This window comes from Carassius gibelio, chromosome A20, assembly GCF_023724105.1.
Source record: "Carassius gibelio isolate Cgi1373 ecotype wild population from Czech Republic chromosome A20, carGib1.2-hapl.c, whole genome shotgun sequence".
Taxonomy (NCBI): domain Eukaryota; kingdom Metazoa; phylum Chordata; class Actinopteri; order Cypriniformes; family Cyprinidae; genus Carassius; species Carassius gibelio.
Genome location: NC_068390.1, coordinates 19,506,441 through 19,520,340, shown reverse-complemented (window position 1 = coordinate 19,520,340; position 13,900 = coordinate 19,506,441). Strand labels below are relative to the sequence as shown.

At 35.9% G+C, this 13,900-nt stretch overlaps 1 protein-coding gene across 2 annotated transcripts; it reads right to left on the bottom strand.

The window, feature by feature from the left end:
- Positions 1-175: 175 nt before the first annotated feature.
- LOC127938643 (translocation protein SEC63 homolog) lies at positions 176-11,981 on the bottom strand. 2 transcript variants are annotated; one of them, XM_052535390.1, is made up of 20 exons: positions 11,740-11,981; positions 10,518-10,617; positions 9,624-9,738; positions 9,420-9,532; positions 9,081-9,142; positions 8,920-8,978; positions 8,739-8,789; positions 8,099-8,207; positions 7,926-8,020; positions 7,683-7,815; positions 6,105-6,197; positions 5,691-5,836; positions 5,467-5,614; positions 5,286-5,368; positions 4,948-5,004; positions 4,653-4,817; positions 3,881-4,048; positions 3,589-3,789; positions 1,351-1,455; positions 176-722 (listed from the first exon to the last, which is right to left on the bottom strand). In XM_052535390.1, exons 1-20 carry the CDS (start codon positions 11,861-11,863, stop codon positions 585-587), a joined length of 2,265 nt encoding a protein of 754 aa, XP_052391350.1. In that variant the 5' UTR covers positions 11,864-11,981; the 3' UTR covers positions 176-584. The 2 variants fall into 2 exon arrangements, with proteins under 2 accessions (XP_052391350.1, XP_052391351.1); XM_052535391.1 differs by having other exon boundaries at positions 3,881-4,042; positions 11,740-11,980.
- Between the last annotated feature and the right edge of the window lie 1,919 nt (positions 11,982-13,900).

Here is a 13,900-nt window from a genome sequence, read left to right as displayed (position 1 = left end):
CATCCACACCCTTGTGGTTCATGCTTACTCCAGATAACACATCACACAGCCTCGTAAAAAGTGGAAACACCTGGCAAATCTGATATCTAATAAACTACATAAAACTACAAAATAAGGTAGAAAACACCCTTGAAGCATAAACGGTGATATTGACAAATGACAGTCATGAGGTGTGTGATTTTTCAACGGTATTCTGGGTTTTATTTTTCCGATGCATTGGTTGCATCGATGCATCTTTTTCATCAAGCAGAGAGGAATCTGAAACACAGCTGGACCCCACAAATAACCACTGTCACATGTCACAGCCCACCAATAACGACTGGACGAATGCAGGGAAAGATAACCAACAGTTCCTTATGTCTTATTTTCATTGGAGGACAGATTTGTGATTCATGATTGTTTTAAACAGGAACATGGGGCGTCAACATCCTTATCTCCTGTTTGCCTCCAGTGTGTGGTGACCCAGAAGACGTCGATGTCTGGGGTTATGTGGATGTGTAGGAGCGTGTGTGTGTGTGTGTGCACGCGCATGAGTGGGCACAAGGGTGTATGAGCTGTGCTCAAGTTTGCATGAAATGACTGGTTTAGTCATTGTCTTCTTCATCTTCCTCAGATTCCTCAATGCCATCACTGTCCTCCTGGTCATCCTCCTCTTCCTCAGTTTCTGGGATATCCCACTGAGGGTGGTTATCCACCATGGCCTTCGCCTCATGAACCTCCAGCTGAAAAAAAAAAAAAAAAAAAATTCACAAAGGTTCTGGTGAATATCTTAAAATGTATAATAAAATTATATATATATATATATATATATATATATATATATATATATATATATATATATATATATATATATATATATATATATATATATATATATATATATATGTCTTTCGTTATATTTTTTAAAGAAATTAATTATGTTTCTTGATCACAAAATCAGCATATTAGAAATATTTCTGAAGGATTATGTGACACTGAAGACTGGAGTAATGGCTGATGAAAAAACAGCTTTCATCGCAGGAAATTACATAAAACACATTGAAATAAAATAATATATATATATATTTTATAATAAAAAAGTGATTTAAATATTTAATATTATTTAACACTATAACTATTTGCTGTATTTGTTATAAAATAAAAGCAGCTGAGGTGAACATAAAAGACTTTAAAAATCATTATAAAAAATTTAACCAACCCAAAACTTTAAACATGCATTGTTTTAAAATATTTTATAAAATGTATAAATACTTAAATCAATATTTTAGAAAATTAAGATATAGAAGAAAAAATTTCCAAAAAAAAAAAATATATATATAGTATTAAGATTATAAATATAAAAAAACTGACCTTGAGTGGCTTGATCTGATCTAATCCCATGAATGAATCTGATCTGAGAATCACAGAGTATTGATAGTTTCCCGTTTTGGATGGAGCGGGGAATTTCAGTTCAACCTGAGGCAAACAGGAAGTTTAGATAATCATTGATCACTTTACACAACTCTGCAAAACCTAAAACGGAGGAGTAATTGGGAGATATGGGATAATTTATGACCCTTTTGTTTACACTGCATTCTCATGCTCCTCACAGAGAGGAAGCCCTCTGTGTGTCAGACAGAATTATGACAGGCGTCTGGCTGCTCTGTAACCAGACAGAGACTGCAGTATGGAGGTTGCCTGGCAACAGGCTATGGGGAAAACTGCTGTGCAGGAGACAATGTAGCTAGAGCACTCAGCCAGTCTCACACACACACACACACACACACACACACAATCAAACACACTTTACTATATTATAATGACAGAACACCATATCGCAATTAATTCTAGTACGGCAATTTGTTTTTGCCATTATTTATTCTGGTTCTAAATGCTTTGTTATTTCTTTTGTAATAACAAACAATATCTATCTTCACGACAACAATATCTATACTTCATGTTGAGCATAAATATAAAGCCTACTGATAAAGGACACCGTCAACAGTATTGACGGCAAAATAGACTATGTTTGACAGGTGCAATATGCCAGTGTGTCACCGGCCTAAGGTTTTCAAAAGGCCTCACGCGAGTGTGAACATCACTACAACTAGGAAAAAAAGATTGTAATTCAAACAGAGCTCCCGTCAGCATTTAAACAGACCTTTGCTCTTAATTTCCAATCGGTCCAACGCAATAACGAAATCTGAGCAGGTCTAAAAACTGAAACGAAAAACTGGAGAACTTTGCAGCAGTATTTTATTTCTTATTATTTTTTTATTTTATATATATTTTAAACAAATTGTTTAAAAAAAAAGTTTATAGTAATAAACAACAACCTGCAGTTTAATGTTTGCATTTCTTTCCCTTACTGTACCGAAAATGAACCGAACCGTGACTTCAAAAGCGAGGTACGAACCGAACAGTGATTTTTGCGTACCTTTACAACCCTTGCTGGCAGTGATTTTTTAAAAAGCGCTCAAGACTTTTTTGAAAACACGGTTTACTCCATAGGATTATAATGTAAAACAGACGCTGGCATAAACAAAACTATGTCTGCATTTGTGATCTGAGAAATGACAAACAACAAGCGCTACTCTACACTGCTCAAATCTTGCATTTTAATAATCAGTGGCAAATTCTATAAATATGTAAACATACTTACTGACTGTGAGTCAGAAGTGCCAGACTGTCCATGCAAAGTTGGAATTGCCACACTTTATAGTAAAAGCCTTTGTGCACAGAAGCATTGTAGGCTATGGTTCAGGAAACAGTCCTCGTCCACCATAAAATGCGCTGCACATTTGCACATTTTCTGAATATTTGGGTTGAACTGTTCTGGAACAGTGTTGTAAATACAACTTAACCACTAAGTTCTAGTTGTGTCTTCTTTTGGAAGGCCAAACTAAGTAGTTTCACTTTCACAAGGAAACACACAGCATTTCCACCACATTGTGCCGGCGGCAACTGCAAGATTAAAGGTTAAACCTTCTTTCTTTTCGTGAACATTTGGGCGGTGTTGTGCAAATCTTCCCACATCGTGACATAAACATGTGAGGGCATGTTAGAACGAGCCGTTTTAGGGGGCCATGGTTGACTATCTCTCTGGATTTGAGACTTTAGTCTTTGCAACTTTAAAGATCTTCTTCGTGCACCAAAAGCTTGTAACACTCCAAAGAGAAAGCAAACATTTTAAATAACAACATATGACCCCTTTAACTAAAACTATTAAACATTTGGTTGTTTAGCTTTATTGAAATAAATAAATATATATATATATATATATATATATATATATATATATATATATATAAATTAAATTAAATTACATTTTACAATTAATATATATATGCGATAGATATAAAAAAAATGCTAATTTAAAATATTAAAATTAAATATCACTATGATTTGTTAGCACAATTTACTTTACACAGCCTTTACTCAAAATGTTGTCTAGCCAGTAAAAACATTTCTGAGCAACTTTCCTCAAATTTCCACGACTTTTAAGTTTTAAGTCACTTTCATACCCAGAAAATTTTTTATTCCACTCCGAGTAACATAATGTCACCCTTTCTGAATGAAAAAAGCACAAACAGGTGGTTGTGGCCTCACCTCCTCTGAGTCTTTGAGTGTACAGACGTGGTTGGGCATAGACACCAGCGTCTGTTCCTTCCTATCTGCAATGTAGAGCCACCACCACTCCTGCTTCTCCTCAGGGAAGTACAAACTGTACACAGGATGTGTGACCTTAGACTTGGTCTCCAACAGTGCCCTTTCACGGCGCTGAATGCTCTGTTGTAGTGCCTCCCATTCCTACGGAAAAAGACATGCTGGTTATGGAAAGCTGCACTGCAATGACTACCATCGGCAGTCACATCAGCATTCAGAAGGATATGACACACACCTCCTCATCATCTCCGGCAATCTCGTCCACCTCAGTGTCACTCTGCTTGTCGCTCTCCTCATCTTTCTCGCTGGGAGAGTCCTTATTTCCCTCTGCTTCATCTGATTCACTGCCTTTATCAGAAAGATCGTCCTCTTCCACTTTTGATGCAGGAGCAACATCCTGTGACTGAAATTTTAAGCACATGCAGATGCAAATAAACATCATAGTAAATCTGAATAAAATGAATAAATATAACATAATATACACTACTGTTCGAAAGTTTGGGGCTGCCGATTTTTTTTTGTTTTTGAATCAAACCTCTTGATCAAAAACAGCAATATTTTGGACTATTGTTACAATTTCAACTGTTTTCTATTTTAATATATTTTAAAATATAACTGATTTGTGTGATGGCAAAGCTCAATTGTCAGCCGCCATTACTCCAGTCTTTAGTGCCATATGTTTTAGAAATCTTTCTAATATTCGGGGAAAAAAAATTATTATTATTATTATAAAAGTTGAAATGAGTTGTTTTGCCCCATATTTTTCGTGGTAACTGTGATACTTTTTTTTTAAGTTCAAACGAACAATTTAATTGAAATGGAAATCTACAACAATCTACTCTGATTTTTGTCAATTTAATGCATCCTTGCTGAATAAAAGTATTAATTTATTTTTTAAAAATCTTTCGGAACTTTCTGAATGGATAAAATTAAAGTCCGTTTCTTTAAAAAACTAAAAAAATGTGCATCACTGAACATTTACAGGTCTATAGTTTTAGAATCCTTACATTTTCTGCCACATTGCCATTGGGGTGTTTGGCCTTGTCTCCCTTTGCTTGCTGTTGGGTGACTGGTTTCTTCTTAGTCAGTTTCTTCTTTTTGGACTTGGCAGCTTTTTTAGCTCCTTTATTCTTATTTTGCCATACTTTTGGCTTGTTTTTGGCATCACCTTGCTGCAAATTACAAAATAATATTCATAAACTTTTAGACATTATTACGAGCAAACAACAAAATGTAAATATGCATTTTTAATTTGTTATAAAATTATGTCTGCCAAACACATAGCTAGAATAGCATTACTACCTCCTCTGCATTAGTCTCCTCTGTAGGTAGCGGTGCATCCTCTTTCTCAAACATCTCCTAAATACAAACAGAAATTTAGTACAAATGTTGTTGCGCTTTTTAAAAAGAATACATGGTAGTAGTTAGTCTTGCTTGAAATGAATTCTCAACCTAAAAACTAAAGAAGCATAGCATTGACCTCTTGTGGATGCCTGCTGCAACTGCAAGATGTGCTATACCATGACCATAATCACTTACATATATAACATAAATCAACTGCTATATTTGAATAGCATTGAACTCTCACCCTCAAATAAACATCTGGATAGGAAATGGTGGCTCTCAAATATGCTACTTACAGACATTCTCTTCCTTGTCAAGGTGACGGTAACTGTGACAATGGATCCTGCCGTGACGTTATTGCTATCTTCATCATCCAATACTATGGGGCAATGAAACACAAAGAGTTGAAGTCTTTAAATCACACGTAATGGTTTTTAATGAATGTATGAAGGTTCAAGTGCTGCTGAACAATCTCACCTTGAAGTTTGGTTTCCATGTTGATACAGGGAAAGCTCCCGAGGACCGCCATGACCTCATCATACTTCTCCTCCCCGAGGAATCGCAGCATGTTTCTCCTGTCAGAGTCCTTCAGACTGACAAGATCTTGCAATGTTCTTACCTTATACTGATGAGAAAGATGGGCCATATTTAGAAATTTAACTGGAGTTTTCTGTGCTTCAATGCCTCTGAGAAAGACGTACCTTCTTAGAGATACAGTATCGGAGGTGCTCCTCTTCAAAATGGGGCAGCTGAAGCAGAGGAGACTTGGCCTCCTGCAGTCCTTGAAGCACCATCTGAGACAACTTCATGCAGTTCTCTATGGACGACAACCTGGGAGCCCGAAGACCTATAAAATCAAAAACAGCAAAAATCATATTTCAATCATGCATAATATTATATTCTACCTTTCAAAAGACTTTTTCATGTTTTAAAAAAAAAAGTCTCTTATGTTTTTTGTTTTTTTTTAACAATGTTGTATTTAGTGTCAACTCCTGCTCCGTTTAATGCATCCTTAATGCACCCTTGCCGGAATAAAAGATTAATTTCATCACATAAATCATACTGATCAAACCTATGAACAGTAATGTATATACTTATATTAATTACATAATTACCTCCTCTGCTGGTTGCCATCATAGTAAGTTGACAGCCGACATTGATCATTTCCTGTAGTAAAGCAGGGCACTTCTTCACCACAAACCTTTGATCTGCAGAAGATACAAAACAGCTAATTAATTAAGCTTGCCATTAGCAACACCAAGGTCATGGATGTAATTCCCAGGGATAACACATATTTGGTTTAATATATTGCTTGTAAGCTGGTACAGTATTTTTCGGACAATAAATCGCATCTGAGTATAAGTCCCATCAGTCCAAAAATATGTCATGATGAGCAGTGTTGTGGGTAACGCGTTACAAAGTAACGCGTTAGAGTACTCTAATTACTTTTTTCCTGAAATGTGTAACTTAACGCGTTAGTTTTGTGCGTAAGTAATCAGTAACTTTGTTATTTGTTTAAAAAAGTAATCCGTTATTTTAAGGAAAGGAAAATCCCGACTGCAGCCTGCTTTTTGTCAGACAGTATGCCTAGGTCTAGTGTGCCACCTGCGGATGTATCAGCGGAGCCGAAGCTCTGTGATCGTAAAGTCAATGGCTGTGATACGTCTGTGCCCTGCGCCTGACCCTGTGTGTGTGTGTGGGGTTTTTTTTTTCGAACTCCGGCAAGATGGCAGAGAGGACAGCATTTGGTTTATGGAAGTACGCACATTATTTTCAATTTGTCAACGAAAAAGAAATCGACTGTCGGACAAACGTTTCGAAAATCTGCTTCTGCTACGTTTTAATCACTACTTTGAAGAGTAAATGTAAGAGGACTGTGTTACAGCGAATTTAGGCTTGTGACTGTGAGTGACACTTTAATAATAATTAGTTCGGCTATTAAGCGATTTGTCATTTGCCTGTGTGGCAGTGAAGGATTTAATTCGGTTTGTTATCATTTTTGTTTGACAGGCAGCTGTTAATTTCTGTTAGATCGTTGGCTGGCTGGTTGTTCATCATTTCTAAATGGATTTAAATCTGCAAGCCTGTTTAAGGTTGTGTTTACAAGTAAGCATACTTGTACTTTGATAACTGCATTATTTAAAGTTAAAGAAAAATCAGGAGTTATCTTGTGGTGCTCATAATATACAGTAGCCTAGGCTACCCGGGCTGGGTAGGTGCGAATTTTGATTAATAATATGTTCTGTGATAATAAATAAATAAAACGCCATGTGGAATAGCCGATTGCTGACTGTCTTTCCTGTTATTGTTATCCTGCAGTGTTAATTTAGTCGGATGAATGACGTTATTCATTGTCGGGAGTCACGACTTCTAGGTGCATTTAAAGGGGCCGGGGGCTGTGTCTGTCATGTGTGAGCCACTGCAAACGGCTTTTAATTTTTGGTAACGCATGAGTACTCTATTGCTTTACTTTTATGAATAGGTAACGCTGTATCATAACTGATTAGACGGTGATGTTTTCTCTTGGTTCATTTCTCTCGGTTCATGTCAAATTAATTTTGATAAATAAGTCGCACCTGACTATAAGTCGCAGGACCAGCCGAACTATGAAAACTAGGAAAATACGGTAGTTGGTGTGCTATTATCCTACAGGATTAAATGCTGACACTTGAGAGGCGTTTGTGAATGCTTACCCTCCTCTATGTTCTCAGAAACATCCATCCTGGCAAGGTGTGTAAGTAGTAAGACTCGAGCCTTCAGGCTGTAGGGATAGCAGAACGGAGGCTCCTTCTTCTTCACATTAATGTTTCCCAACTCCCGAATCAACTGCACAAAGCAACACAACACGAGAATTCAATTTAATCATTATCCACTAGCCACTTCATTAAGCATTCTAAATCTTTAGCACAAAATACATATATGTTTGAACATTTTACCTGTGGAACTTCTATGTTGTCTGTTGGTCTTATGATGGCCTCTTTGTTACTACGAGGATCAAATTCAAATGCTGCCGTCAAAACCATCACCAATCCTGTCAAACACAGAAAAGACTCAGTCGGAGGTTTCTAAGAGATCGAAAGAGGGCATAAAATATTTTTCTTCAACTTACGTTTCATGTTCATTGTAGGCGTTTTGTACATAAAGTGCATGAAAAGCTGTGTTGTGTTGATGAGGATCTGATCACCACTGTAGCGGATGGAGCGGTACCACCATGTGCCCTAAACAAAAAGGCTAGTTACTATTGTTTGTATCAGAATATTAATGAACAGAATGGGTTTCTATACTACAGTTTCCAAGCACTTGTACACTACCTTTTGAAAATTTGGGGGTCAATAAAAAAATATATATATATATATTTTTTTTAGAAATTTATGCTTTTTATTTAGCAAGGATGCATTAAAATTGATCATTAGTGATAAAGACATTTATAATTATACAAATTATCCTCACGATTATCAACACTGACTATTATAATGTTACTCTAGCTTGAGACACAGATGATGAAAATTCAGATTTCCAATTTAAAAATAAATAAATGAGTTAAAACACATTAAAATAGAAAAGAGATGTTTGAAACTCTAATAATAATAAACAATATTACTGTTTTTACTGCATTTTGATCAATTATCTTGATCAGCATAATAGACTTCTTTCAAAAAACCTAAAAAGAAATAAATCTAACTGACCCCAAACTTGTTTTAATGTCATCTCATGTCAAAGTTATTTATCGCTCTAAAAGAATGGCTTACCACAACCACAGGAAGTATAACCATAAAAGCCAACCCATAGACCAGCAGCACCTGTGAAAGGCACATGCAAACAGGTTTCGCAAGTTATTGCATTCTTATTGTATTTATCTAATTATTAGTTGACCCTTAAATTTGGTCAAGACTTAACTGACAGCTGGAAAAAATGAGTGGGTGAACCTACCAGCATGGAATTCTTCTGGTCAACAATCCACGCAGGAAGAGCGATTCCAAAACTTGTCACTGATCAACAGTAAAAAGACAGAATAATGATGAACTTTCAACACAGGTTATACTAACGGAACAATTGTTTAGAAATAAGTTGACAAGTTAAGAAACTGTCACCTCTTGGGCCATCAGGGTTGCCATACTTCTCCCAGTTATCCCGTGCTTCCTCATTCGTTAAACTGTGAGAATGTATCAGCATGGAAAACGATTTCAAAAACCCAAATGATTACACGCAGTGCAATATTGACAAATAACAGAAAGGTGCTGCATGAGGAGGCTCAGTGGATGACATTTTTACAAATAGCTTTTATGAACGGTATTGTGCTGCACCTATAATTACACACTGCAATACCAACACCAACCCACATAGAAAAATGAGTTGCGACTGCTATAAATAACATGACATTAAATGTAAAAGTCAACAGTAAATAAAAGAGGTGGTGACAGCAGTCTTACGCAGAGTAAGCTTTAGCAAGCTTCATGAACATGGCCTCATCTCCACCTTTATCAGGATGGTGTTTCAGAGACAGCACTCTGTACTGTTTCTTAATCTCAGCAACAGACGCTCCCTAAACAGAAACATAATGGATCTATTAATCTTGAGAAGAAGCAGGTTAGAGTTTAAAATGACAAAGAATTAGTCAAGAAATGCTTCCTTACTGCTTCCAAGTGGAGGACCTCATAGGGGTTATACTCCTGGTACTCTCGATCTAATTTAGACACCTTATAGGCCAGGAGAAGAAATACTGCCCACCCAAACAACAGGGCTGCTTTTCTAAAATGATAGAGAAGTACATTTTTAGCATGTGACCAAAATGTACAATAAAATAGACAGCAGCTGCAATACATCATGATGACTAAATAGCATAAGAGAGCTATGAAAGAAGGGATATTTCAGAATACTCCACACATGTTATTCAAGCTTTGTTCTTTAAATAGACCAAGCACAGCTTTGACGAGTGTCTGATGTCATTGTCATGCTTAAGAATTAATAATTTCATCCATTTTGACCATTGTGGCAGGTGCCACAGAATTATATAAAAAAATTAATAAATAAATCAGACCATCACAATAAAATGATTCTTGATTGGTGTCCGAAAATTCATTAATCATATTTAAAAAAAAAAAAAAAAAAAGTGTTAATATCTGTTGCAAGACTCTCGTAAAAGCATTGTTGTCCCCTTGCATTTAATTCATGTTAACAATATAATACATATAATACAATATGCTTTTTTTATATGCTTTAGTATACTTAAAGGATACATAAATGCATACATAAATAGCTTTATGCATACATTCATAGCTAATTAAATATTTTTGCACTTTGCATGATTTTTAAGAGATACTGATATCCAATTAATTTTGTTTGTCCAGTGCACACTGTATACATCCAGAAACCTAAAAAAAATGTGTGCATGTTAAAAAATAAATGTTTACAAAGAGCAAACCGCTAGGACACAAGTGCAGTGTGTCATAATAACAGTAGGCGCAATGAGCTAAATGAGATTGATTCCCCTGAAATGCCTTTAATTTCACACAAAGATAATCACTTACTTAAGTGTTGGAACAATGCTCTGCTGTGATTTCATCAGCCGAAGGCGATACCACAGACATCTTCCATGGACTCGTCGTAAGCTCTTCAATCTTAATTGCTCTGTAAATTCATTTTTATAATGGACAACAATGAGAAAAAAAATAGCATTGTGCAATCTAACTCACACCCACCATGCAAACATATAGATCCTACCTCTACAGTAAAGTGCCATTGTACAATAATAGCAAATTATATAAAGTAATAGTATTAACATATTCAAAAAGCATGGTATAGTACAGTTACTTTTTAGTTAGTGAGGTACTGCAAAATGTGACCCTGTGTACCTCTGTTACATTGAGAGCAAGATTACAAAAGCGGTCTCAAAATATGCCAAAATTGTAGAGAATAAACAGAGGAAGAGGATGTGTGTACAATAAACCCATCTTCATTGATATCTGAAAGGTTTTCAGTCTGACATGAAAATATTGAACCATAATGGACTATAAAACCAAAAACCTATGAGCCTTTCTTGTAGAAATGTGATGCTGTGCACACTGCATAATTATTTGCACAACTGCATAATCTACAAACCATTGTCTGCAAACATGGGTTCATTTATTGCGAATTTGACTTCGACTGACTTAAAGTTGTCGATTTGATGCATGTAAACGGTATGCAAAAGTGCAGTTCATGAGAGAGTACAATTCACAAGAACGTGCATATACCACAATGAACAACTAAATAAACAGATACCTTGCAACATTTCATAACACATGCAGAAAAGTGAGTGGGAGTGGCAGTGAAGAAACAAGTAATGATCAATGGCGACCATTATATGATCAGATCAACTGATCTTAAAGCAATGTGTTTGTCACACATTAAACAGAAGACAAGTCACTCACATTTAACGAAGGACGCTTGTACGTGAGGGTAGCAATGCTCAAATAGACATTTAAACTGAAGCCTCTTTAAAAGTATCTGCGTTTAGATCGATAACTGACACTTCAAAATACTGGAAATATCTCATCCAGTGTAGTTGAGCTGCTAATGCTAGGTATCAACAATCAGGCGAACTCTTCGTCATTACTGGGCTTACCTTAGGTATTCGTTTTATTGAATACTGCAATGTCAGAAAATCCTACTCAAAGAGGTGGCAATCTAGTTATCAGTAACTTACTTAGCATCAAGAGACATGTGACGTGAATAGTTTATCTCTTCGTGTATTAGCATATGGGGCCTTACCCGCATTCTGATCCCGGGGCCAGAGGTAATAGGTGGCTGGGATTACTATTAGTCCCACAAAGGACGTGAGGAAATAGAAAAAGGTGTTGCCACTGTCGTCGTACTGAAACTGCTGTCCAGCCATTTCGCAGCGGCTTTAAACCCCGTTTTTTTCAGCCGCTTTGCCGCCCTATCAGTCGCCCCACTGTAGGACTAGTCACATATGCTGGAGAGGGAAACCAGCATCCAGGCACTTTCTGCAACGATAGCGATTATTTTCAAAATAAAAGGTTTTCGTGTAATTTTTTAAGACTGACCCGCAGGTCTTTGTTTGTGTAAAAATCTGAGTTTATTTGTTAAAATACGTTTTTAATTTATTAGACTGTGATCACATGCTGGTAGTATAAAAAATTATTAGATTTCCACGTTTAACAAAACATGGACTTCTATTATATCGTGTTAAAAACATCTCGCCGCTTGCAGTCGACGCTCTGAAACACGACGACAAATGTATGCGCCAAGCGTGTACGTGTTCTACGCATGTGCTCTATGGTAGTACGTGTTTTTACTTTTTATACAGTCTATGGTTTTTACACAATTCGTACTTTTAGATTTAGTTTTTCTTTTCTTTCAAATAAAGAGGGGATTTCATCCTGTACAGATGTAGGGATCCCTCACACAGGTTATTAGTCAACCCAAAGACTTAAATAGCATTTTGTATTATTTTTATATGTTAATGTTAATTTATAACTATAATTAACATTCCTTAATGCATAATGGATTAAGAATGCATAGTATAAAATCCTGTTTTACACATCTGCCCACAGACCCCAAGTTGAAAACCCTGGTTTTAATTTACAGATGAAAACATTAGATCCCTATTATACAAAAACCTGTCCTTCTTGATTTTGTAATTCAACTTATACTATTTTATTATGTCATTCCAACATATTCCAACATAGTAGTACACATAACAACAAAAAATAAAATACATACTACAGTGATTAACAAAACAGTTACCTTATAATTAAAATTTGAACATTTTGTCAACATATTGCATTCATTATCGTATGCAACATTTCTTGATAATACTTATACATTTTCTTTTTTTAGTGGTTCGCTCAAGTGTGGCTGCAAAGTCTTGTCTTTTAGATATTCCATCAAGACGTCCAGAGTGTACATAGGGTAGTTCATGGAAAAGTTTTTGGGCTACATCATCCTTATTATTTTCTTAGGAACATGTTGAATGAAATACAGCAGGTCTTCACAGCTAAACTGGATTTAAAAATTGAATGCTTCTGCAGATATCTGAGACTCTGAAAAGGTTTTCTCAGAGTACTGATGGAGCCTTGCATCACTGCAAGTAATGACTGCACTTTCTGGTTATAACATACATTTTTCTGTCCTATATTGTTGCCTAGTCTGGGAATGGAGACAGAAGGTGCTCTGAAAGTGGAGAGGTTGAATTGGCAATGATGTGATTTCATTAACCAAGATACTGGTAACAAGGGTGCAGAATTCACCTAGCTGATCACAAATGAGTGACGTGAAAGCAGTTTGCCATATTGTGGTAAGACTCTTGGGTAAAAAGAGCCAGACTAACAAGCACAGCATACCACACTTGTCTATTCCTCTTGCACAATGGCAGTCCATTTCCAAAATGCCAATAGCCGTACCAACTCCTACAAACACACTCAAAAAACTATTTTGTTTTACAGACTACAAGTGTGATTAGCAGAAAATTGGACAAACATAAACTAAAATCACTTATTTTCAAGCTTTGCAGCACGTTACTGAAAAAATCTCTTTTGTCGTCCTCTCTGACAAGTGAAACAGGAAAAAAGTTAATGCTTTTATCTAATGTTTATTATAAACAGTATCCTTCTAATATAAAATAATGTATCATCTTACCTTTGCAGATTATCGCTTGGTTCATTTTTCAGCTTCATTCTATTAAAATATAAATGAATATTAAAAATAATTAGTTGCATCAATGGGTTTTCACTCCTGAAATTAAAAGCAGCCTTTTGGTTGCTGGTTTCTATAGCTGGCCATTAGTGGTCTTCAATCAACAGCTAACATGTATAATCAAGCTGTTTTTGGTGCATTAAAGGTACCAGCAACCACATTTCAAAATATCCCCAGTTTAAGTTGGATTTTCAACAGGCTGGAAAACTGAAGA